Source organism: Podarcis raffonei, chromosome 9, assembly GCF_027172205.1.
Source record: "Podarcis raffonei isolate rPodRaf1 chromosome 9, rPodRaf1.pri, whole genome shotgun sequence".
Lineage (NCBI taxonomy): Eukaryota > Metazoa > Chordata > Lepidosauria > Squamata > Lacertidae > Podarcis > Podarcis raffonei.
In genome coordinates, this window is record NC_070610.1 from 40,928,747 (window position 1) to 40,953,630 (window position 24,884).

Consider the following 24,884-nt stretch of genomic DNA (forward strand, 5'->3'; position numbering starts at 1 on the left):
CTGCCACTCAGCAGAGATTGGGGTGACCTATAACAATGCACAACAACTTATAAGTAGCATCTGATAGATCTAAACACAAAGGACATGCCCTAAGAAAACTAGCTACAGGGAGAGTTGAATGCTATGCAGTTGCTTCTAATGTTACTGGGTGATATCCAAGTAAGTTATGCTCAAGAGCAGACGCATTGAAATTAGCAGACTAATTGATTTCAATGGTAATAGTCAATGACTAACACTGAATATCATCTATTATCCACAGGAAGAGAGAACCTAATATCATCACAAACAACTTCATTATGGCCTAATCTACACAGAAACAGCAACTGTAAACTGCTTCTCAGGTATAGGAGTACAGATGTGGATTTTAGTGTGGTGGGGGCATATTCTTGACTAATCTACCATGAAAAAAACCATACACAGGGAATGCTAATTACCACATTAGGGGAGAAAGAAAGGCTGGAATTCTGTTACCTCACTTCCAATCTTCTCCTTTATTTTCAACTTTTTCCAGCTGCTCTTGCCTCTGTAGCCTGGTAAGAATCTGAGGCAGGCTAGCCCCCTCTCCCCAAATCAATAAACTAGAGTAAAATAGCCATGGGCATAGCCAGGGGGGACAGGAAGGGGCAGCTGCCCCCCCAATCAATAAAAATACATAGCAAACTGAGGTTTTCCCCCCACTAACAAAAATCCTGGCTATGCCCATGAAAATAGCTGTTGGGTTCACAGTTAAAACAAGCGATGATTAGCAAGCCAGCAAAAAAACGCATAGTTTGCTTCCAGAAAACAAACCATGGTGGGTTCAGACATTTAAACAAACCACAACTTGGCTAAACCAACCATGTCTTCACATTATGTTCCAACCAGGCCATTATGAAATTGGGTAGACTGAGAGTGATTGAGCCAAAGTCACTCAAGTGAGCTTCATGACTTAAATAAAGATCTTAACATAAATCTCACTGGGCCAAGTCCATTGCTCTATCCACACAACACCAAACAAATGCAGTCGCTCCATCTGCAGTCTGAAGGTGGAACAGTTTTACCTCTTCATTTGCTGTTCGTGTGTAACTGTCCGAAGAACTACTGTGACACACATCTTGCTCATGGTCAGAGCTACAGTTTAAGAGGTGGATCTGACCACAGGTGATTTTGCATGTCAGAGCTCTAGTATATTCTTTGGAAGCTATATTGTCAGAGGGAACTCAAAACCAGTAGCAGCTCTCATATTTGTAATCTGCACCACCAGATGGGAACACGTGATAATAGCATTCTTAAAACTTGCAACTTTCTTAAGGATGCATTGGAAATCAGATATTCCTTCAAATTTTCATGTTTTTGCTTTGCAGTTGTGTCCACTTCTTAATTTGTTTTTGTCACACTTGTATTTTGCTCACTCGTCAAGGAATTCAAGGTATGTGGATATTATCCCACATAAAATAGGAAAGGTTATGTAATAAGTAATTTGTTCAATGCTATCCAGTGAACCCTTTAGCAACCCAATGTCTGCAGCCAAAGACATTATCAGTCATTAACTGAGCAGTAATAAAAAGGTTCCAAACTCATCTTTGTGGTCATGCTGAAAAGGAGAGGGCTTGAAGTTCACCTTGGCTTATTCATGTCACACTGAACGTTCTGCCATGACATCCAGATGTTGACACGACTCTCCTTGTAAACAGCCTGTCTTTAAAGGCAGTATGGAACATAACACCCTAGGTTATCCTTAAAATGTACAGTACCTTCTTTTAGGACTTTGGGATGAAGCCAAGTAGTAATCTCAACCTTTTTAACTAGAATTCTAATTGACACTGCTAAGGTATATTTGTAAAAAGGAGGGAGAAGAGCAGTATAAATCAGCTGCGCAAGAGTATACCTCTTTAAAAGACAAATACACACACACACTCCCAAACATGTTATCTTTAAAACAGGGTATAAAAACCAGACAATCTGAGCTGCACTTAGAAAGACCGCAATCTTAGAAATTCACCAGTGCTGTAAAAAGTGGACGATTACTACCAGTAATCGTACTTGCTAGCAGGACTTATTTACAATGGGAGGAGGAGGGGAGTGACAGGATGGGGGATGGGACAAGAGACTCAAAGTGGAAACATTGCAACAGAAATCAAATTGGCACTGAAGAAAAGCAGTTAACAGCCACAACAAAGCATGTAAGTCATGGGTCAAGGAGCTGGTCAAGTAGAAGAGCCCCTTCAGCTCCTGGCATTCTGTTGCTACTTGCCGTGAACAAGGCTTTGAAAATGACAAACAGCAAGATATTGTGGAAGAGTCTTTCAACACAATCTAACCCCTCAGAAGGCAGCACATTTTCCATGTCGTTGCAAAAGCTTTTTAAAAAACAAAAAAACAAAAAAGCATTGCTACACCCAAGTTTAGATAACACTTCACCTCTAAAATATAAGTTTTGGCTAGGTCTACTCAACTAAGAAACCACAGGGAAAATGAAACCTCATTCAGTAAATTTACGATTTGTCCTCTCAAGCACAACAGATGGTTCAGAACATTTGCGTTGCCAACTGTATTTATCTGACTAGATCTCCGAGTCTGTTTTCTTTCATTTCGCTTTAGTTATTTCATCTCTGAAGCATCATTTCCCAGTTAAGATTATATCCAGCATTTTTCTCAGATATATCCCTGCTTCTAGTTAAAACATTTAATTTCTGGTTTTTCATACTCCTTTTTTTTCAAAACTGAGAACTTGTCCACCACAATTCTTGGATTTAGGCATAATAACAAGCTATGCTTTAGTTTCCCTCTCCTTACAAGAGCTGCAATATCAGCTGTGTTTGTTATGTCCAAACCCATACAAATTGTGTTTAGTCTCAACTCAAGGGAAACAAGCCAAGTGGTTTCTAATATTGGCCTGTTTCCCAACCCGGGGTAGCTGATGTGCGTTCTCCAGATGTTTGACATCAACTCCCATCAACCCCAGCCAGCATATCCAATGGTTAAGCAACATGGAAGTTGTAGTCCAATACCCACATGGCATCTCAATGGCTATTCCTGTCATTAACACAGCTTGTCCAGATTCAGGCATAGGAACAAACTGTGCTTAGTTGAAAAGAGAAAGATAAAACATCTAATCTCTTCCTTGCAGGTACGGCCTGTGGCTTGATCACTTTACACTAAATGATCGTTTAGCATTACTTTCAAACATAGCCAGCAAAACATTCTGATTTTAAACCTCTTACACTCCTCACAATTATATTAAGCTCCACTTTCTTGTTCCAGCCTCTTGCAGCAAAAGTGGCAATTATGTCTGCCTGCATTTCTTTCATAAAATATTAACAAGATATTTGTCTTTTAAGATTAATTTGAAATTGGAACTCCATTAAATACACACAAAAGAGAAACAACAGTCAGAAAAATAATTGAGAGAAGCATTAGCAATGGGAAAATGGTATGTATTAAATTACTTCAGTTCAAGATAGGAATCGAGGATTATTCTGACACTTGGCTGCCCTTTGACGAATACCCAGACAAAGCAACTGTCACTAGCTATAAAACTTAAGAGACTATGTTCTTTCTTTTGTCCTCAAATGCTATTTTCACCAGCTGCTGTTGGGATAATCTTGAGGAAAACGCACACCAGATAATTAATTTGAAGTAATTTCAGCTTCCTTCTCTCCTTAATAAATTTTTAATGCAACCTACAAAACTGATGCTTACTGTTATTTACAAGGTTCAAGAACTAAAATATATAGGTAATAAAATTGCCATATTTACTTTAGCAAAACAAGAACAAAAAAATTACCACAAACAGGATAGCATATTGATAAATATATCAAAAAGTGGTACATTAGAATAGGTTAAACACATCAGTACAGAGAAAGAGAATTCCATTATTGGTATAACAGAAATTATGAGATGGTGAAATTACTGTTTATGAGGATCTGTATTTTAGGCGCTTGATTACCCTTTTGGGGTCATAGTTTAAACAGAGCAGAGCTTACAGAACCAGTGAACCGGCACAAGGAGCTAATGGCAAGAAGAGGCTACTACACCTCATCAGTCTAGCCAGAACAGGAGATCTAGGTAGTCAACAGGGCAGAGATGAGAACCTGTGATCTTGCAGATGTTCCTAGACTCCTGGCCATTGGGCTTGCTGACTGATGTGAGCTGGAGTGTTAGAACATCTAGAGGACCACAGTTTCCCCAAGCCTACAATGAGGAGTGGCTTGGTTTGGGAAGTTTTTTATGCTAAAAGGCAAAAGTTAACTAGCTACAATTGACCATTATCACTATCTACAACATGGTAATATTGCTCTCATTATACAGAGTTGCTGCTCTAGAAATGCCTGTACCATAACTAGGATAGCCACCTTTTGGAGCTTGACCATCTGCCTGACCCAGTATAAATCACTCTGGTCATTCCAATTGATGACCATACAGTTATGAGCCCCTGAAACAGATCCGTTTTGCTTGTTGTCTGTGCACTCAAACACTGTTTTAATGTTTTGTTTTTATTATACATTGGTACCTCGGGTTACAGACGCTTCAGGTTACAGACTCCGCTAACCCAGAAATAGTACCTCAGGTTAAGAACTTTGCTTCAGGATGAGAACAGAAATTGTGTTCCGGCGGTGTGGTGGCAGCGGGAGGCCCCGTTAGCTAAAGTGGTGCTTCAGGTTAAGAACAGTTTCAGGTTAAGAACGGACCTCCAGAATGAATTAAGTTCTTAACCCGAGGTACCACTGTATTGTACTCTGCTGTATTGTGTACAATATCATAATGAGATCCCACTGGGATCTAATTGCCTGGAGCAGCTTAGTGGGCTGGAGAAAGCAGTTTGGATTCGAAGTACTTCTTCCAAATGGAGCACTTTTCTCTCTGCAGAGAAAAAAACTGTTCCGTTTGCAGGCAGCACTTTGAATACAAACCACTTCCCCAACATATGTAGGAAAAAATGGTACATCTTTAAACAGGTCATTCCTCCTTCTACAGAGGAAGGAGTTTGTGTTTCAAGTGATTGCTCCAAAAAGACTCAGAAGAAGTGCCCAGTAACTGCAAATGAGCTGATCAGCAGTTACAGGAAACCCCCTTGAAGGTGCACTCTCACTGCCAATCAGCTGATTGTCGCTGGAAGTGCATCTACAAAGGAGTGCACCTGTAATGTAATGTAACCACTGGCCAGCTGATCTGCAGTTACAATGATCTTTTAACTCTGACATGCACTGTCCGCATGACATTAGACCATCAGGTGACTGGCAGGCAGGCAATCTCACCCACCCATCAAAGTTGGCCTACGGATACAGCAGGGGGAGGATGAAGAATAGTGATCAAAGTTACCAACAGTATGGATGTCCAGCAACGTAGTTGCTCCTGAACAGACTCAATCCCAGCTCCTAAAAGAACCAGATCTCCCTTTCTGCATATTCTGATCTCTAACCTATATAGAAACATTTTTTTTAGTAGCACATAACATATATAACCTCATTTTCCAAGTCCTAAAATGTCTGATGGTTCAATGTCAAGGAGACTGATGCTAGACAAACAACTGAACTTTAGATTAGATTTATAATGTAGATAGCATGTCTTGTGATTTTACTGCCGCTTCTGTGTTTATTTTGTAACACTCCCCCTCTCCCAATCCTGACACAGAGCAGTCTTAACTGAAATATATATTAACTGTGCAACAGGGTGCATGTTAACTCAGTAGTAAATCCCACTGAGTCCAATAAGGTTTACTGCTTAGTAGGCTTAATACTGGAATTGCAGCTTTGACATGCAGTACATAAAGGTATAGACATGTGCAGTACCGTACAAGAAATACGTGTTACTGCCTTTTTTACTTTCATTTGTATTAACAAATAAACATTAACTCTCAGAAGAACATAAATACACTAGCAGTTTCCTGATCCTTATACTAAGTACATAATACCTTATACTTTCCGAATAACTTTTAGAAACTCAAGGACCATTAACTTGAACCCATAATGGAAATCTTTTATAAACTCAAGGACCATAAAATATTTCAGACTTTAAAATGATTTGAAGAATAGTCAGATTAAGAATGATTATGTTGGTTTAAAGGCTCCTGGAAAACAAAACCCTCTTCAAATGTTAGGATTGTAAACAAGCTAAAGGCATTTATATGAGGCTTCACCAAAATGTTTCAAATGTCACAACTCTGACATCCAAGAAAGCTGTTTTTAATCAATACAGGAATAACAAAGCTATTTTCCACATTCATGTTCTTCTATGCAGTATTTTTGTTTTCCTTTTAAGTAAAAGATCTTTTGAGATGCCCTCCACCCTCAAAAGATAAAACTGTAGACTGTGCAATGTGCTGTGAAAAATACCAGCAGCACAAACAGCACCACAATCCTGGCTCTCATGCAGCTGGAGAACCTTGATATGATATATATACAATGTTACTAGAGGCTTTTATAAGAATAATAAAAAGTAGTAACCACATCATGCTTATTCTGCATGGATTCCATACTAGCTCCCCACCACCAAAAAACTAGTAATTATCCATTAACAACAGAGACATCACATATCTCTATAGATTCATATAATTGCTTATATCCAGAGCAATCAACTTTGTGACTTACTGTACATTTTCCCAGGAGTACTAAGAACTAGAATGGAATTTGCCCACATGGAACTACCAATAGTGACACATAAATACTAGATTCATTAAGGCATGTCCCCTGATAGTTTCCTTGAACTCCCAGCTGCTACCCTTTTGTGGTTGCAAAAACATAATTTGCTGAGATTCCCATGTGGAGCACAAGGACAACCTGTTTTGGCACAAAAACCAAATCTCATGTCAGCTTCTCAATGAGCAGACTGGTAATGTGTTGCACACCATTTTAACATGGTAAAATGCACTTGGAGGACAAGCAGAAAGGCTGATTGTCTGGAGTTTAATAAGTAGAAAAGTAGTGTCTCTGAAAAAGTTTAGCATAATCAGATATAGGCAGTCTGGCTGACCTATTTCAACTATGGCAGTTATTACATTATTTCAACTGGTTCACCTGGTGCAGGGAATTGCTTTCTCCACTAACATGTGAATAATGTAAACAATGTATTCAGTTTCAGCCTTCCCACTGGATACTGGCATCAAAACATAGCAGTGGGAGCTTGGCCTCAAGGGTCCACCTAAGAAGTCAGAATATGTATTTCAATCTACAGTACTGCTGGAACTTATTACCACCCCATTTCTAATGATGCTCTTCAACTCATAGCTTCCATTATCCCCAAAGGACCCGCCCATAATTTAGGAAGGAGCAGGTAGAACATTCAATGTCTCCTAGTTTGAGATGGTTTCTTTATCAGCTAGATAAAGAAAGTAGATTCAATTAAAGCATTCACCTAGTAAATGGCTACATTTCCTACACTAAACAAAATACCAACTACCCGGTAAAGACTAAGACCAATGAGAGACACATGAGCTAAATCTTCCCTTTGGTTATGGGAAACTAATAGTCCATTAGGATACATTTATGGTGACCAGCCTACAAAGCTGCAAAGAGAAAGACTTCTTCAAAAATGTCTAGCATGATGGCATCTTGGACAATGACATTTATATATTCAGTTCTAACCCAAAGCAGACATTTGGATTTTGGATATAAAGAAAACAGGTAATAGAATCACCATCTTATCTGCACATCATATTAAATGACCTTATAGAGATATTCTGAGGTTTGCCTACACACATACACACAGGAAGTCAGTTGTCTGTGCATCACCGGTTATTTCTAAAATTAGACTAAGAAGTTAAGAGTTAATTAACATGATAGCAGATCGCTACAGAGTTATCTGTAATTAACATGATAGCAGATCGCTAAGAGTTAATTAACATGATAGCAGATCGCTACAAGATACTTTATCAACTTTCAGAAATTGTTATGCATTTAGCTTTTGCCCATTAATTTGTACCTGTTCTTTATAGAAATCGGGGGTGGAGGGGGAGTTTTGGGAGTTGGTTGGATCTGGCCTGTGCTTACTTTTATCCAAATATAGGAAAATAAATTCTTAAGAAAAGTTGAAGATATATTCCAACTTCTAGATTCTCTCTCCATGCTATTGGAATATTAAGGGAATGTTCCCATGAATAAGTGAAAGGAGCTAGATTGCTCAAAACAGAACAGGTCTTTTCTTCACCTGCTAAAGCAATTCCATGATCCAAGTTCATTGAATATATGAACAGAAGACAGATCACCGAATAGGAGGAATACATACCTATCAGCTTATTAAAATTGTGAAAGCGTATCTTCTGGGATAATAAAGAATAACGGAGACCAATTTTAACCTGTGAAGTCTGGTGTAGGCATTAGGCAGCAGCTCACTTCAAACCAGTTTTAAAACCACTCATTTTTAGATGTCTCGCATGCACACAACACATGTTGAGAGAAGGCTACTGAGGGAGGTCAAAGCATCTCCTAACTCCTATCAGCCCCAGAAAACATGGCCAGTGGCCAGGGATTATGGGAGCTGTAGTTCAACAACATTTGGAGAGTCTAAGGTTCCCCACACCTGCTCTAGGAAGTATCATTGAAGTCTAATAGTTTGAGAATGGGCCCAACTTTTTTAAATCTTTTTTTAGACTAAAAGAAAAAGTGCCATCGAAATTATGGAAGATGTACTCTATAGAGTACTAGTTGAAAGTTGGACTTTGCTCTTAACTGGGTGCACCAAGCCATTCTGTTTTCACTGCAAAGGTAAGCCAGTCTTTGCTCCAATCATTAATAGCTGTACTAAAGAATTCCAGGCAGAAAAACCAACACTGTCAACTTTGTTAAGGAAAAATAAAGTGTGAGAGATAGTTGATATAACCAGTTTTTTGTGTTGTTGTTTTTTTTTAACTCCACAAGGTGGGTAATAACCATAGGTTTGCTTGCAAGATGAAGCCATACCAAGATCTAATTCTATACTACAATACCAGGAAAGACCAGAGTGAGTTAAAAGACATCAAGCCCAGGACCAGGTGAGCCTCCCTGGAGAGAGCATTTTAGACTTGGGGTGTCTGCACTAAAAGGTCCTATTCCTTATCACCTTACATCTGAAAGGAGACACACCCAGAGAGGACCTCGAATGAAGATCTGAATACTCATGCAGGTTATATGAGGAAAGACAGTCTTTGATATCACTTTTAAAACTCTATAGATGGAGCAGGGTAAAGCCCCAAAATGGACCATAAAGGAACTCGGTGTGGGTTTAAAACTGGTTACATGGGCTAGGTTTCTGGAGCCTAAGTTAACCATCTAGCTGCTGTGCTTTGTATTACCTAAGGTTCCTGAACCATCTTCAAGGGCAGCACCACATACAATGCATTGGAGTAATCCAAATGGATTAGTGTTTTTATACAACTAGTTAATGCCATAAGGTTATTAAAAATATACCGTATGTACTGGCTAATGCTAGTCATGATATGGTATGAATGCCCTTGAACAGAACAGCTGCTGAGAGAGAATGCAGCTGCAGCAGGTGACACATTTACCTTACCAAAAGGCCTGAAAATGCCAAGTTCTTCAATGCCAAGTAGATTTCAATTTTTACATTCAGAAAACTAAATGAAGCAATACGCTTCTCAAAACAGCCTTGACTGGAAAAAAAAATCCTGTTTTTTTCCTTGGCAGGAAAACAAGGAGCAGTGCAATTACCATCTGCTCTAGGCTTTAATCATTTGCTGGCAATAAGAAGGTAAAAGAAACTTGATCATACTCTTAGACAGTAAGACTGAATATGCATTAATAAGAAAACCTGAATTCAGTTTTAATTAAACAAAGCATCAACAAGGCACCCCCCCTCTCTCTTCTGTATTTTATTTCTGTTAGTATGGATTCTCTGGAAAAAGACTCTTTTATCAGAAGAGACCCTGGTACTTCAACATTTTAAAAAATTAAACTTATAATGCATGGGTAATGAATACTGCATGAGAAGCATTTTTTAATTATTATTATTAAAGCCTCATTCATTGATCTATTGATAAATAAACCAGATTTCCATAGAAATATTGCAGGGCAACATACAACATAAAACCACAACACTGACAAAAACAACAGGTTAAGCTGTTAATCTTCATCACTCAACTAAGAGAGCAAGCATAAATTAAATTATTCAAAGTAACCGACTTCATTATTACTATAGGGAATAATGCAAACATACTTTATTGTTGTATGATGGAAGATGTTTATTTTTATCTTAACACTACTTACCTCTGCTCTTGTGGATGTTCTTCCACATCCTCCTCTGATTCAGCCTAGTGGACAGAGAAAATACCATGAAATATAAGCAGCAAATATAAGTTTCCAGCATACATTTGTATTTTAGCAATCCCAGAGCTGTTTAAGGATATTCTGTTCAGTGGGACCCCCTATACTGAATGATGTTTGAATCAGCCCACTTCATTTTGCTAATCACTGATTCATCAGCGAACAAGACAAATTTAAGAACCAGTACAAGTGAGTTCAATATAGCTGAGGAAATTGCAGAGTCTGGTTTATCACATTTATCAGTTTAACAGTGGTCAATAATTTTAAACAAACAAATAATACCTTATTCTAAATTAAATTCATTCATCTGTCCAGACTACATTTTTTAAATAAAAAAGTTAAGATGTGAAAGAATAGCAAGCATCACTTCTGAGATTAGTAAAAGCAGTCAGTATAATTTCAGAAGGTAGCATAAACAGCCAAGTATATCACTCCAAACGGTCTTCAGAAAACCCCACAAGCACTGAAGCATCATTTCCTAACCTTACAACCTCCCTAAATTGTTGGGACTATTTTCAGGCTGGAGGGTGCCAAATTGTTTTTTGTTTTTTTCAGTACAACCTCCCCTCAGAACTGGAATTTTGAAATACTGAGTCATTTTCATCCTTTCAAACAACAGTGCCTATCAGTCCTCACCACTGCTGTGCTGTTTGGGACTGATGGGAACTTGAGTCCAACAGCATCGAGGAGAACATACAAATTTGAGGAACCACTTAAGTACCTGTGAACATCCAGGTACTTGGTTCTAATGAAAATTATTTTGTTTTACTTGAGGTACCTTAAGTGCCAGGATGAAACACATCTGTTGCTTGTTGCCCACCCAAAAACCTAAAGTGTGTGCATTTAGACAAAATGAATCTGTATCAGTCATCCAGAGAAAACAGATGTACAAGCCATAAAATGTACCCATATAAGCTTTGCTCCTTCTGAGTTCATATAAAAACAAACCACTCAAGTGACCAACATCCAAGCCTATCTTAGAAGAAAGGTCCAAGGATAAAATGATGCAGCACTTCATAGGTCAAACATATGCATTTTAATTGTTGTATTTTAGGGTTGCCATATTTCAAAAGGTACAACTCCTAACACCCGCAAACTTTGTTGAGCTTTTCTGGGGAAACCTCCCCCCATGGTGTTTTAAAGCTTTTTGGAGCTGTTTCCGCTGCTTTTTCCATAGCACTACCATAGATCCAGGTTTTCCCTGACTAAATTCCCCTGGCGCCATTTTTACACCAGAAAACCAGGACATGTCAGGAATTTTCCTGACATATGGCAAGCCTATTGTTTTTCTACCCCTACCTCACTCCTATGTGTCCTCAGATATAGGAATGAGCAGCAAGAATAACTCATGTTTAACAAGTAATGGGGGGGGCATCCAAAGGTTTACATGGCAGCAGGCCCATCTGCACTGCCAACTCTATTCTCATGGAAGTTTGACCAACTCCTCTGAACACATATGAATACATGCATTTGTAAATGTGTGTCCAGCAAGATTATCCAGGCATCTTTTATTTAATGTTCAGCATCTTATTAACTCCACAAGCTAACTATACCATGATATCATTTCAGATAGCATTTGATTTCAGTATGTCAAAAAACTAGCTATCTATAATTCACTGTATAAAATATAGTTGAGCATAATATAATATGTGGATAGGATACCAGTGCACAGTCACTGTCAAGATAAGTCTGGAAGAATCACTTACAAATTGATGCTGTCCACCTATTCTGCAGTTAGGTAAAGGCCCCTGACCATTAGGTCCAGTCGTGACAGACTCTGGGGTTGCAGCGCTCGTCTCGCTTTATTGGCCGAGGGAGCCGGCGCACAGCTTCTGGGTCACATGGCCAGCATGACTAAGCCGCTTCTGGCGAACCAGAGCAGTGCGCGGAAACGCCGTTTACCTTCTCGCTGGAGTGGTACCTATTTATCTACTTGCACTTTGACGTGCTTTTGAACTGCTAGGTTGGCAGGAGCAGGGACCAAGCAAGGGGAGCGCACCCCGTTGCGGGGATTCGAACTGCCGATCTTCTGATCTGCAAATCCTAGGCTCTGTGGTTTAACCCACAGCACCACCCGTGTCCACCAAATGTCAATAATAAAAGCACCATCCATATTTTTTTTCTTTTTTTAAGTTGGCTAACAGCCTACATATCAGCAGAAAATTACAGCTGCTTGAAAACTCCTGGGAGAGTCCCGGAAATCACAGATTCATAAAAGATGGGAATGGCATTCCATTCATAAGCTCAGACTCTGGGAAACCAATGTCCCCAAAGCCCATTGCTGGCAACCCAGTGACTCATGGCAAGTAGTGAATCCAGTGTCATACATTTTGGAATCTAGGTGGATATGCTCAAATTATATTTATACCTCCCAATTCTCTCTTGAAGAATCTCTGTCAAGAGGAAAGAGAAGAATCCATTTTCCCCATGAAACCACATGCAACCTCTGAAAGTTGCAACAGCTTCAACTATAGCTTTGTAACACAGGTGTGTATGTGCGGATGTGTGCAAATAATACCCTTAAAATAGACAAACGGGTGCATTCTCCTTACAGTTGGCTATATTCTTGCATGCTGGTTTGACGGCCAATGCCCTTAAGGATTTTGCTTTCCCCTTCCTTCAAAATGTTTCTAGGTTTGCTCAATTGAACTATATAGACAGCCCTAATAAAACATTTCATGAATCCGTTGGCTATGGGGAAATTTAGAACAAAGCACTTTTTAGCTCCGGGTCATGGCTTGTGGCATGTTATCAGGATAAAGTTAATCTGTAATGGAGTTTAATTGTGGTATAAATGTGATTTAACACAAAGACTGAAACGACCTTCAGACTCCTTGTAGGCCTGTAATTCTGTAACCAGAGTCTGCTATGCAGATTCCATATTTAGAGTTATTTTAAACCATCAATGGTAGTTCTTCAGTTTTTTTAACCAATCTCCCTTCTCTCTCTCTCTCTCTCTCTCTCTCTCTCTCTCTCTCTCTCTCTCTCTCTCTCTGAAAGTTTGCAACAGTGTATTGTCAAAATATAGATGAAGGAAAGTATTACCAGCAGTCCTACACAAGCTAGTGATTAACTCTATCTGGCTGTAGCTCTTCATGCAACAAGCAAAAACAAAGATAGGGCTCTAATCAGCTGGCAGCCTCTGCACCAATTTCTTCATGTATCTGGGGCAGTGTTCATATTTGGAGAAGCAGCAGCTGCTGCTTTATGTTTCCAGACTTGGCTTTGTCCAGCTTAATTTTTCTTGGTTTCAATGTTTCTTTTGTTTCTCATTAGTTTCAAGTTATAACTGTATCATATATTTTGTATCAGTCTGATTCCAAGAACTTTAGGAAATGCCCACAGTAGCTTAAGTAAAATAAATGTGGAAGCTTGCTGATAATTGAGACAAAACTGTATTTGTAACACCTTCACAGCTGCTCCATTTTATTTAATCTTTGCCCACAAGTACCACCAAAATAAAAAAGGAAATACTAGTCCTTAAAAAAAAAACACAACAAATTAACCAATGCTCCCACAAAGGAAAGTTCAAAGGAAACCTGCTATTTGTGGTTGCTTTTATATGCATTTTGATGGCATATATTCACATACAGCAATCACTGTTGTAGTGATGTATAAATACAAAAACATGCTTGTTTAAAGCACACCAAATACAACTCAGGTTCGGCTCTCCTTGGGCACCAAGGAGTGCAGTTAAGAGGTTGGGGGTAGGGACGGCATCAGATATAGCCACTGCCACAAAGTCATTCCTACTTCCCTGAAAGTTAACTGGAAATCATTTCTTGAATGGGCTAGGCCTCCCTAGACGGCCTCGTCATACAGCTGAGGGCACACAAGGAAATTTAGGTAACCACAGACACATATATGTATATGCAACATTTCTTTCCAATTCATAGTGGATAGGAGGGCTTGTTCGCACAGACATCATTGGGAGAATGGTCACTGCACAACTGCTTGGCAGAAAGTGAGGGTTTTCTCCATGCAGCCTGGTAAGCTTAAGTTGGCTATTTTATTTTTTTCAACTTGCAAGTGACTAAAAATAGGTATACTATGGCACAATATTATTTCAGTAGAGCAGTTATAGCACTGTCTCATCCCATATTACTTAACCACATTTGCACTGTATCATATGCACCCAAATGCACTCATATTTCCTTCAACCAGTGTTCAGGTAAGTTTTACTCAGACCATTTATGTCTGGTCCATTCATTTCAATGGGTCTACTCTGAGTAAAACTTAGTTGCATACTACCTTTTACCTCTACATATAGAAAAGGTCTCTTCTACCCTCCGGTGGCATTCCAAAGCCATCCAACAATGACTAAAGTTCTGACAGAACTTAAAATAATTACTCCGGTGGCTGGGTATTTTCACAAACAAAAACTTAACCCTCAATTCATTTTGTTAACTATAACATTTTGTTAATATATTTCCTGCATTGCAGGAGGTTGGACTAGAAGATCCTTGGGGGTGCCAATTCTACAATTCTATGATCTTGGCATTGGAATTTCATACAGGCTGAACAAAAATTGGCAAGCCATAGGGAGAAATGAAACAATATGAATCTAAAAACTAAATCCCTTCCTTGTAAGGCATTTTAAGAAGTAGTCAAACAAAGATCAACATGGCCCTTCTGTTTGGCATGCACTTCTCCTAGCAGCTACAGCAAAGAATGATGATCTGTCAGCAATTCACTGCTGCTTCTTAGAACTGTCAGCAGTGAGATATCTAAATGAGTTTGACTCTATTTTGATACTAGTATGTCTGCCAATAAAAAAATAAAAAATGAGCAGGAATTCATCACCTAAAAAGTTTTCAAAGTGATGTACAGTGGTACCTCGGGTTAAGTACTTATGTACCGTATTTTTCGCTCTATAACACGCACCCGACCATAACACGTACGTAGTTTTTAGAGGAGGAAAATCCGTAGGCATGCCACCCGTAGGCATTCCCTCCATAACACGCACAGACATTTCCCCTTACTTTTTAGGAGGGAAAAAGTGAGTGTTATGGTGCAAAAAATACGGTAATTCATTCCGGAGGTCCGTACTTAACCTGAAACTGTTCTTAACCTGAAGCACCACTTTAGCTAATGGGGCCTCCTGCTGCTGCCGTGCCGCTGGAGCATGATTTCTGTTCTCATCCTGAAGCAAAGTTCTTAACCTGAAGCACTATTTCTGGCTTAGCGGAGTCTGTAACCTGAAGCGTATGGTACCCGAGGTACCACTGTAATACAATACACTAAGGAAATAAGAACTTTCCTTTTCTAATAGCTTGGAAAATGTTCTTGGTAGAAAAGAAGAAAGACTATTTTACGTTGAAGTTGAAAGAATTATTTTCCCTACACTGGCGTACAAGAAACAATATTTACGGATATGCTATATACACTGCATAATAATGAAATGCCACATTGCATCCACCACAAAAATCTCAAATAAACCCCCAAAAGGCAAATGATGACCTCAGCATGCTCTGCTGATGCAGAGACTCTTGGGGGGGGGGACTGAATGGAGTGATGAGGGCCATAACTAGAAGCACTCAACACTGCAACATTTTATCACAGGGTCCTACTTGCGTATATCTAATTGCCCAAGTGTTCCCACCAGGACTAAAACAATCCTAGAATAGGTCAAGGAATCACTAGCTGACCTCATCTATTAGGTCATTATGACTCTGAATTATTTAGGAAAGAATAATCTCAGTGGCACACCAAGCCACCACTCTGCCAGTTCTCAATCTCTGTTCACCTAACTCCCCTCAATATTAGATACCAACTTTAACAGCAGCTAGAAACATAGAATTGTAGAGTTGGACCAGGTGCGCAGCCTGGGAGTCATTTTGGACTCACAGCTGTCCATGGAGGCACAGGTCAAATCTGTGTCCAGGGCAGCTGTTTACCAGCTCCATCTGGTACGTAGGCTGAGACCCTATCTGCCTGCAGACTGTCTCGCCAGAGTGGTGCATGCTCTGGTTATCTCCTGCTTGGACTACTGCAATGCACTCTATGTGGGGCTACCTTTGAAGGTGACTCAGAAACTACAACTAATCCAGAATGCGGCAGCTAGACTGGTGACTGGGGGCGGCCGCCGAGACCATATAACACCGGTCTTGAAAGACCTACATTGGCTCCCAGTATGTTTCCGAGCACAATTCAAAATGTTGGTGCTGACCTTTAAAGCCCTAAACGGCCTCGGTCCAGTATACCTGAAGGAGCGTCTCCACCCCCATCATTCTGCCCGGACGCTGAGGTCCAGCGCCGAGGGCCTTCTGGCGGTTCCCTCATTGTGAGAAGCAAAGCTACAGGGAACCAGGCAGAGGGCCTTCTCAGTAGTGGCGCCCGCCCTGTGGAACGCCCTTCCAGCAGATGTCAAAGCGATAAACAACTACCTGACATTCAGAAGACATCTTAAGGCAGCCCTGTTCAGGGAAGTTTTTAACGTGTGATATTTTACTGTATTTTTGGTTTCTATGGAAGCCGCCCAGAGTGGCTGGGGAGGCCCAGCCAGATGGGCGGGGTATAAATAATAAATTATTATTATTATTGTTGGAAGGGGTTATGACCGCCAGGAAGTCCAACCTTCTCCAATGCAGGAATATTTTGCCCAACGTGGGTCTCGAACCCACAACCCTGAGATTAAGAGTCTTGTGCTCTACCAACTGAGACATCCCAGGTGTCTGGTAAGAAGACCCAAAACCATAAGATAGGGTGCAATAAACTAGGCTGATCAGAATCCCTTTGGATCAGAACACACCAATGTAGTTAACCAAATGACCAGGTTTTATTTACAAAACACACAGAACAGGGAATTACAGCTAACTAAATAAGCAAAGAAAATGTTTGTTCTAAACTTCCCCTAACATATGTGACAGCAGGTCATAACTTTCATGCAGCAGATGATACAAATTAAAAGGCAACAGTTACCAGGAAATCAAAAGATAGAAAACAGCTATCCTATCAATGTCAACTGAATACACTTGATCATGCATTTGTAAGTATTTGCTTGCAGAACTGATGCAGTGGTCTGACTAGCTACCGGATACTGAGAAGGGGTGAGGTAGAGGTCAATCCTACCCGCAAGGTACTGAGTTATAAGTAATACAAATTATGCACAATAAACAGTTGCATCCCTAACTTCCATGACAACCATAGTTCAGATCTACCTTGCCTAACCTTTTCTCCTCCAGAATGGAGCTGATGAGAATTGTACTACAAACATCTGGCAGATACTAACTTGGTGAGGACTCTTTTGAATTACTGTGAACAAACTACAGTGGGCCTTAAGTATGAATGTTCCCCTTTCCTCTGCCTCATGTAAGCAGGTGTGAATCCTTCTGCTTCACACTAGAACAAACAACAGTCATGTCATGTCTTGTGGAACTGTGGTTTCTTCTAACTGAAATCAGTAAACGAATCAGAAAACCAAGCCACCTTCATTTCACTCCTTGTTTACACTGTGCTTTTACTTTCCAATGAATATTCAAATCAGCTATGTAAACTGCTACCACAATATCACTAAGAACAATAAAGCAAGAAATAACACTCCGGGGACATCCATAATTAATCTAAAAAAAATTAATAGTAATTGGTATCTATTTCATATAAAATATAAGAGTATTAACATCGGAATACTAATAAACATCCCTACACATGCATCCCAAATCCAATATTATCCCAGAAACATAGAAAAGATTCCTAACAGCTGTAAATTAAGTTATAAAAAAGTGCACAGTTAAATAGAACTGCAGTAAGACAAAATAAGTAAAGGTAAAGGTAAAGGGACCCCTGACCATTAGGTCCAGTCGTGGCCGACTCTGGGGTTGCGGTGCTCATCTCGCTTTATTGGCCGAGGGAGCTGGAGTACAGCTTCCAGGTCATGTGGCCAGCATGACTAAACCGCTTCTGGCAAACCAGAGCAGCACACGGAAACGCCGTTTACCTTCCCGCCAGAGTGATACCTATTTATCTACTTGCAAGTTTTGGTGTGCTTTCGAACTGCTAGGTTGGCAGGAGCAGGGACTGAGCAACGGGAGCTAACCCTGTTGTGGGGATTCAAACCACCGACCTTCTGATCGTCAAGTCCTAGGCTCTGTGGTTTAACCCACAGCACCATACGCGTCCCATAAGTAAATAAGTACTGGAGCAATAAAAAGCTCATGCTTCATACAATTAACCCATCCCACCCTACCCACATATCACAAGTCAAAGTTCAACAATAAACTAAAAACAATGGGACTCTGGATATGCAGCAGCTCTCGCCCTCATCCTGGGCCATCACCTTCTGTCTTCTGCAAGAGACTACAACCCCATCATCCCTAAATATTGACCATGCTAGCTGGAGCTGATGGGAGCTAGTAGCCAACAATACCTACAGGGCACCATGTTGACTACCATAGCCCTAACAAAGCCTTCTCTCACAAGAAAGATCCCAGGGGACTTGCATCAGAAAGGAGAAGAACATTCTCACCACTACATGCTACATGAAGAGGCAATGTGCAAAAGGGGAAACCCGTCAGTCAACCCACCACCCGCTCATGTAAAATATAGCCTCTTCCGCAGAAGCTGCAGCAGGATGTATGCTCTTCAGCAGATGTATTGCTAGTTCAAACAGAGAGTCTTCTGAAGTGTTAGCAGAGGTGGTTCCCAGGCTTGTAGGCAGTGAAGGTGGCTTAGAGCAGGGTTTCCCAAGCTTGGGTCTCCAGTTGTTTTTGGACTACAATTCCCATCTTCCCTGACCACTGGTCATACTAGCTAGGGGTGATGGGGGTTGTAGTCCCTGTGTTGCTGAACTGCAACTCCTAGTAGTTCCAGCACCATGACCAATGGCCAGGTGTTATGACTTATTGTTCAGAAACATCTGCAGGTTTAAAGGTTCCCCACACCTGCTTCAGTACACCAGACTTTACTAGATCAATCTACTAATATCCTGACACTGCACTGGTGAATTGAGATTTCTGCAATGTACAATCATGCATTTCTCCGAAAACTGCATTTATTGATGCTTCCCTGTGTACAACTACAGACAAACCATTTTTTTTTTAAGTTGCAGCTGCTTGGTTTTTTTTTTTTTTTCCATTGTATCTGTAACAAGAAATGGCAATTTCTCCCCACCTGCACTCAGCCTACCAATTCATTTGCTTTAAACGTAGTATAAATAAACAAATAATTATTTCATTTGGAAACATTCAACATGTTAACTAAGTAAGTAAGTCATCTGGTTTTCAAATTTCAGGCTTCAGGCATTTGTATGCCGACAAGCTATTATCAGCTGCTGAAGACATTTTTATTAGTCAGACACTTCAATAATTGTTATGTATGGTTTGAATTGTGTTAATGTACAATGCCCTGATATTTATAATATAGCAGTATATTCATACTTGTATAAATAAAAATAAATTCCTTTCAATAAAATATTAACTTAAATTGAGAATAGCCTGTTCACTATGCATAAAAATTCTAAAACACTGTATTTTCTCACTTTACTATGGTTGGCATTTAAGGGGAAAACGAAAGATGCTATGTTGTAAATGTGAGGGGAAAATAAGTGTTACAGTTTATAAACTGATGCAGTCTCGAAAAGCACTAAACCAACAGAAGAGAAAAGCAGAACTGATCCTATGCACTGAATTTAATAAGACTTGCTCCCTGCAGGAGTAATGCTGCGATGCTGCATCAATTGGGTTTGTCTTACAAATATCAGTTGCAGCCAGACTTCAGTGCGCCTCCCAACAGCATCACATGTTATTTGATGCCTACCCAATTCCCCTTTCAGAAGCATAATGAAATCATAACTGCGTCTGCTGCCAAAATCCTGGCAAGGTGAGGCGGAAGCGCCACTTCCGGTACTGACCGGGTCTCACCATCTCCGAATCCGAAGCCACCGTAACTTGCAAAATCATGCAAGGTTGAAAAAAGGGCAAACAGACTGAGCTTCAGGCAGCATCGTCGAGGAGGGCAAACTCCCGTTGCGCAGAGTTAAAGGCAGGAGAACTTCTCCCCAAGGCCACCTTCCTACGCCTGCGCAATACCCCGCGCGCGCCCCTCCCCCGCGCCCCGCCCCTCATTTCCTTACCTGAGCAGGCAGCAGGAGCTCCCCTTCCTCCGCTTGCCACAACTCCACCACGTTGGGGATGGGGTCCATGGCTAGGGGCGGAAACAAAACAGAAAGCTCCTTTCAATTTCCACCAGCAACAAGAGAGGGGGACGTGCAGAGGCCTGTGGCCTCGACCCACACGCACACGGCGCGAGCTGGGCTCGCGGGCCTTTCACAGCCAGAGCGCTGCAGGCGGCAGCAGCAGCAGCAGCAGGAGGCTGGGCTTTGTTTTGTTTCGTCCCTGAGACGCTTCCATATTAAAACGCTGCTGCTGCAGCAGCAAAAGCAACGTGCGAAACGCAGGCAGACTCGGCGCACAAAAGGGGCGTCGGAAGCCAGGGTTTTGTGGGGGGTTTTTTTGACGGAAAGATCAGCCTGGGGCCGAGTCCAAACAAGGGCCTCCTCTTCCTCCAAGCGGTGACCCGCGAGGGCTGCAGACAGGGCGGCATCGCCGACGCCGCCTAAGCAGCAGCAGCAGCAGCAGCAGCGCGAGCCCGTGCAGCGGCAGCGCGCCAGGAAAGGAAGGAGTCCCGCATTGTGGGCCGCCGCCGCCGCCCGCTTTTTTCCCCGCCGCCTGCCCGCCTGTCACAAGGTCGCAGCCGCCCTTCGCAGTCCAAACAAAGCGAATAAACAAATAAGAAGCAAAACGGAGCTCCGCGGACGAGGCAGGAAGAGGAACTCCGTCGCCTCAGCGGGGCTGGGAACCATTAAGGCGGCAGCGCAGAGCCGCTGCACAAAGGCAGGATGAGGAGGGCGGCTCGTGGGGGCCCGTGTGGGGGTCTCCCTTCGTTCCAGCCCCGTTTTACCTCAGCGCCGCTTTGCAAAAAGCCCCCCTTCTCCTTTCCAAGCTGGCCGCCTCTTCCAGCCATTCATTCTTACCTTGGCCCTGCGCTTCTCCCGGGCGAAAGCAGGGCAAGAGGACCTGAAAGACGCCGAGCAGGAGGTTCATGGCCGTGGCCGCGCGGCAGTAGCTGCTCTGCGGCGGGTAGCGCAGCCCCGCCATGCTGCCTGGTCTCGGCTCGCTCGCCTCGCCTCGCCTCTGCTCTGCGCTCAGGCTCGGAGCTGGCTGGCCGAGCTACAGCTGTTGCTGCTGCTGCGGTGGCGGCCGCCGCCTCCCTCTGCTGCGCGCGCGTGTGCGACACAGATAGGGAGGAAGAGAGCGCGGCGAGGCGCGGGGTGGGACATGTTCAATGAGAAGGCAGCTTTCCCCTCCTCGCGCTGGGCTCCGCCCCGCGGGAGGAGGAGGAGGCGGAGGCGCTGCTCTTTCCCCAGAGCACATGGGAATGCGAGCCAGGCCGATGCGCACGAGGGGAAGACAGGAGAGAGCGGGGAAGGCCCTCGGCAGACGGAGCGGGCCACAGCTTGAAGCCCCTGCTCTGCGCCAGAAGAACGGAAGCCCCTCCAGAGCAGTCACCAGACACCCGCACAACAGGGCTGGGGGGGGGGGGAATTCCCGCCAGTCATGATGACTGCAGAACCCAAGTTATTTGACCCCAGAAGCATGTTTATTTGTTGTCCTCTCAGGACCTCTGGGTGGCTTGACGTGGTAAGCCTTGTTCTCCAGCCCTGCCAACCATTTTATAAGCACATTCATTCGATGAAATATGCGTCTGAGAAACTGGTCTGAGACCAGAGCGAGTTCCCATGGCTGAGGGTTAGGCTGCATGCATGCCATACATTTCACACACCCAGTTTTTTTTTGGGGGGGGTTGTAGTTTATTCCCAAAGAGCTACAATTCCCAGTGCCCTGAAACTAGAGTTCCCATGTGGGGGACAGGACGGTAAAGGTAAAGGGACCCCTGCCCATTAGGTCCAGCCGTGACCGACTCTGGGTGGGGTTGCGGTGCTCATCTCGCTTTATTGGCCGAGGAAGCCAGTGTACAGCTTCCGGGTCATGTGGCCAGCATGACTAAGCCGCTTCTGGCAAACCAGAACAGCGCACGGAAATGCCGTTTACCTTCCCGTTGGAGCGATACCTATTTATCTACTTGCACTGGCATGTTTTCAAACTGCTAGGTTGGCAGGAGCAGGGACCGAGCAATGGGAGCTCACCCCGTTGCAGGGATTCGAACTGCCAACCTTCTGATCAGCAAGTCCTAGGCTCTGTGGTTTAACCCACAGCACCACCGCGTCCGGACAGGACGGTAAATGTGCTTTAAATGTATGGTGTGCATGCAAGTCATCTGCCAAGTCTTACTTTAGTCCCGCACGTTAACCCATGTGCCACACTGGCTCTCCAGTTACAGATGCAGTGTGAATCTCATGAGAAACTTAGCTAGAAACTCAGATTCTAGATGAGAAGGACTTTCCAGTTTGATTTCATGAGGGTCCTCCTTTACTTTCTGATGTTGGAACACAACACAGTAGAGGGTCTTGTTGCAGCTTAAAAGACTACACTGTGCATCCCGTCCACCAAAGTGTCTGCCTTCTTGAGGTACCACACGACACTCTTATATTTTTGCTGCAACACCCAAACACAAAACAATGTATCTGAATCATAACTGGATCCAGATAATATGTTGCTACCTCTTTATCTCTACCTACAAAGGGCACAGGAAGAGTTTTTTGAGAACATTATGAGTGTTAAGAAACAATTTTCCGTTGTTGATAAATCATCTACCCACACGCAGGCCAATATTATACAAATTTAAAACAAAGTATCGCTGAGTTCAGAATGAGTTATTGGCTGTTTAACATAACAGCCTAGAATGCAAATACCAAGTGCAAACAACACATTAGAGGCATTGCTCAGTGACAGCAGTTCTGTAGCAAACATTTGCCTGGCTGTGCATTATTCCGTTTCATAGGTGATCAAAACTCACACCAATAAAATAATAGTAATAGTAATATTATAACGCCTCGTACAAATTCACAAATTTTAGAACTTTCAAAACCTGAAAAACAAAAACACCTAGTCTATGTCAGCAAAGATACTGCACTCATTCGAAAAACAGCAGCAAAGAGGTGGCATTTCAGTAGGTTAGGCTTCGACAGCACTCTGGTGTCAAGTACAAATGAAATATTATCTAAAAGGGGGGCTCTGGTGGTTGTTCCATCTTCATACCAACTTTGTGGTCAAAGTAGAATTAAAACTAGAGGGGGGAAATATTAATGGGATATTTTAATTGAATGTTGTGCTTCATCCCCCCCCCCCAAAATAAGCATATTTACTCCCAGTTTGAGGCTTGCTTTCCTCCTAGCAGTCTTGCAGATGGATAGAATTGTCCCTTTATTCCATGGGTAGGCAAACTAAGGCCCGGGGGCCGGATCTAACCCAATCGCCTTCTAAATCTGGCCCACAGATGGTCCGGTAATCAGCGTGTTTTTACGTGAGTAGAATGTGTTCTTTTATTTAAAATGCAGCTCTGGGTTATTTGTGGAGCCTGCCTGGTGTTTTTACATGAGTAGTATGTGTGCTTTTATTTAAAATGCATCTCTGGGTTATTTGTGGGGCAAAGGAATTTGTTCATTTCCCCCCCCCAAAAAAAAAATATAGTCCAGCCCCCCACAAGGTCTGAGGGACAGTGGACCAGCCCATGGCTGAAAAAGTTTGCTGATCCCTGCTTATCCCTTTCCATCGCCTCACATAATCTCTTATTCCTCCAAGACTAGGGTAGGGATTTATTTTTTTCCAGCCTCAGGGCTGCATTCCCTCAAGGGGGGATTTCTGGGCTGACCCCACCCTACCTGCATGTCAGGGGTAGGTGAGGCCAGAGGCAAAAATGGGCTACATTCCAGCTTCACCAAAGGCAGTGTGGTGAACACACACAACCTCCATCCAGACAAGCAAGAGACATTGTCCCAGTTCAAGGCCACATTCTAGCCAGGCAGAAGCACTTGAGGAGGGTGTGGGAGCAGGACAAGTGATGGATATGGCCTGGGGAAGAGTCTCCAAGGTCAGACAGGGAGGCCTAGGGAGCCCCACCCTTGAAGTTCTCAACCCCTGATCTGTGAACTCCACAATATTAAAGCAAGAAACAAGCTCTGAAATGCAGAGGTAGGTGAGCAAGCTCCCAACACGAAGTTCCACTTGCCCTCTTCAGCAAACAGTGAGCCCCACCCTTTCTTAGATCACGGATAATTGCTGGTTCACAGCTGCTTAAATTCAGCATTCAAAAACTTTAATTTCTCTTCACTTAAAAAGGCACGCCCTGAGTACGTGCAAAGAGATAAAGGGGTGCTGAGTTTTCCCTTTCTGTTTTTTTAAAGCAGAAGAATACTTCGTCAGGAAGCAGCCCCAAAAGATGCAGAGAGAAGGGGGAGAGCAAAAGCGGTTCTTTTTTTTAAAAGCAATTATTGTTTCTTCTGCCAAGATATATTAGAATTGTGGTTTCTTTTCTATACACTGCATAATTACGTAGTATTTTTACATATTTCTTAGACTCTTTTTGTTACATATATGTGTATCAAAGCTTTGCAGAAAGTAGTTCATATGATTCTATTTTTGTGTGCATTTGCCATTTTTAAAATGCAAAGGATAGAAAGAAATAGAGGGGCAGTCATACAATTAGGTGTTTAGAAATGTTTTTTAAAATAATAATAATAATATTGCTTTTTCT

General features: G+C 42.2%; 1 protein-coding gene across 5 annotated transcripts in view; it reads right to left on the minus strand.

The window, feature by feature from the left end:
- The window catches only part of TMEM131L (transmembrane 131 like), a 71,012-nt gene extending 49,494 nt beyond the window's left edge, over positions 1-21,518 (minus strand). For 3 of the 5 annotated variants that reach the window (XM_053403073.1, XM_053403072.1, XM_053403071.1), the window contains exons 1-3: positions 21,205-21,517; positions 20,305-20,375; positions 10,179-10,222 (exon numbers count right to left, since the gene is read on the minus strand). In XM_053403073.1, coding sequence (XP_053259048.1) covers positions 10,179-10,222; positions 20,305-20,375; positions 21,205-21,328 — 239 coding nt within the window. In that variant the 5' untranslated portion in view covers positions 21,329-21,517. Of the gene's footprint in view, positions 1-10,178; positions 10,223-20,304; positions 20,376-21,204 lie in introns of all 5 variants that reach the window. The other 2 variants (XM_053403075.1, XM_053403074.1) reach the window with 1 other exon arrangement.
- Positions 21,519-24,884: the final 3,366 nt, after the last annotated feature.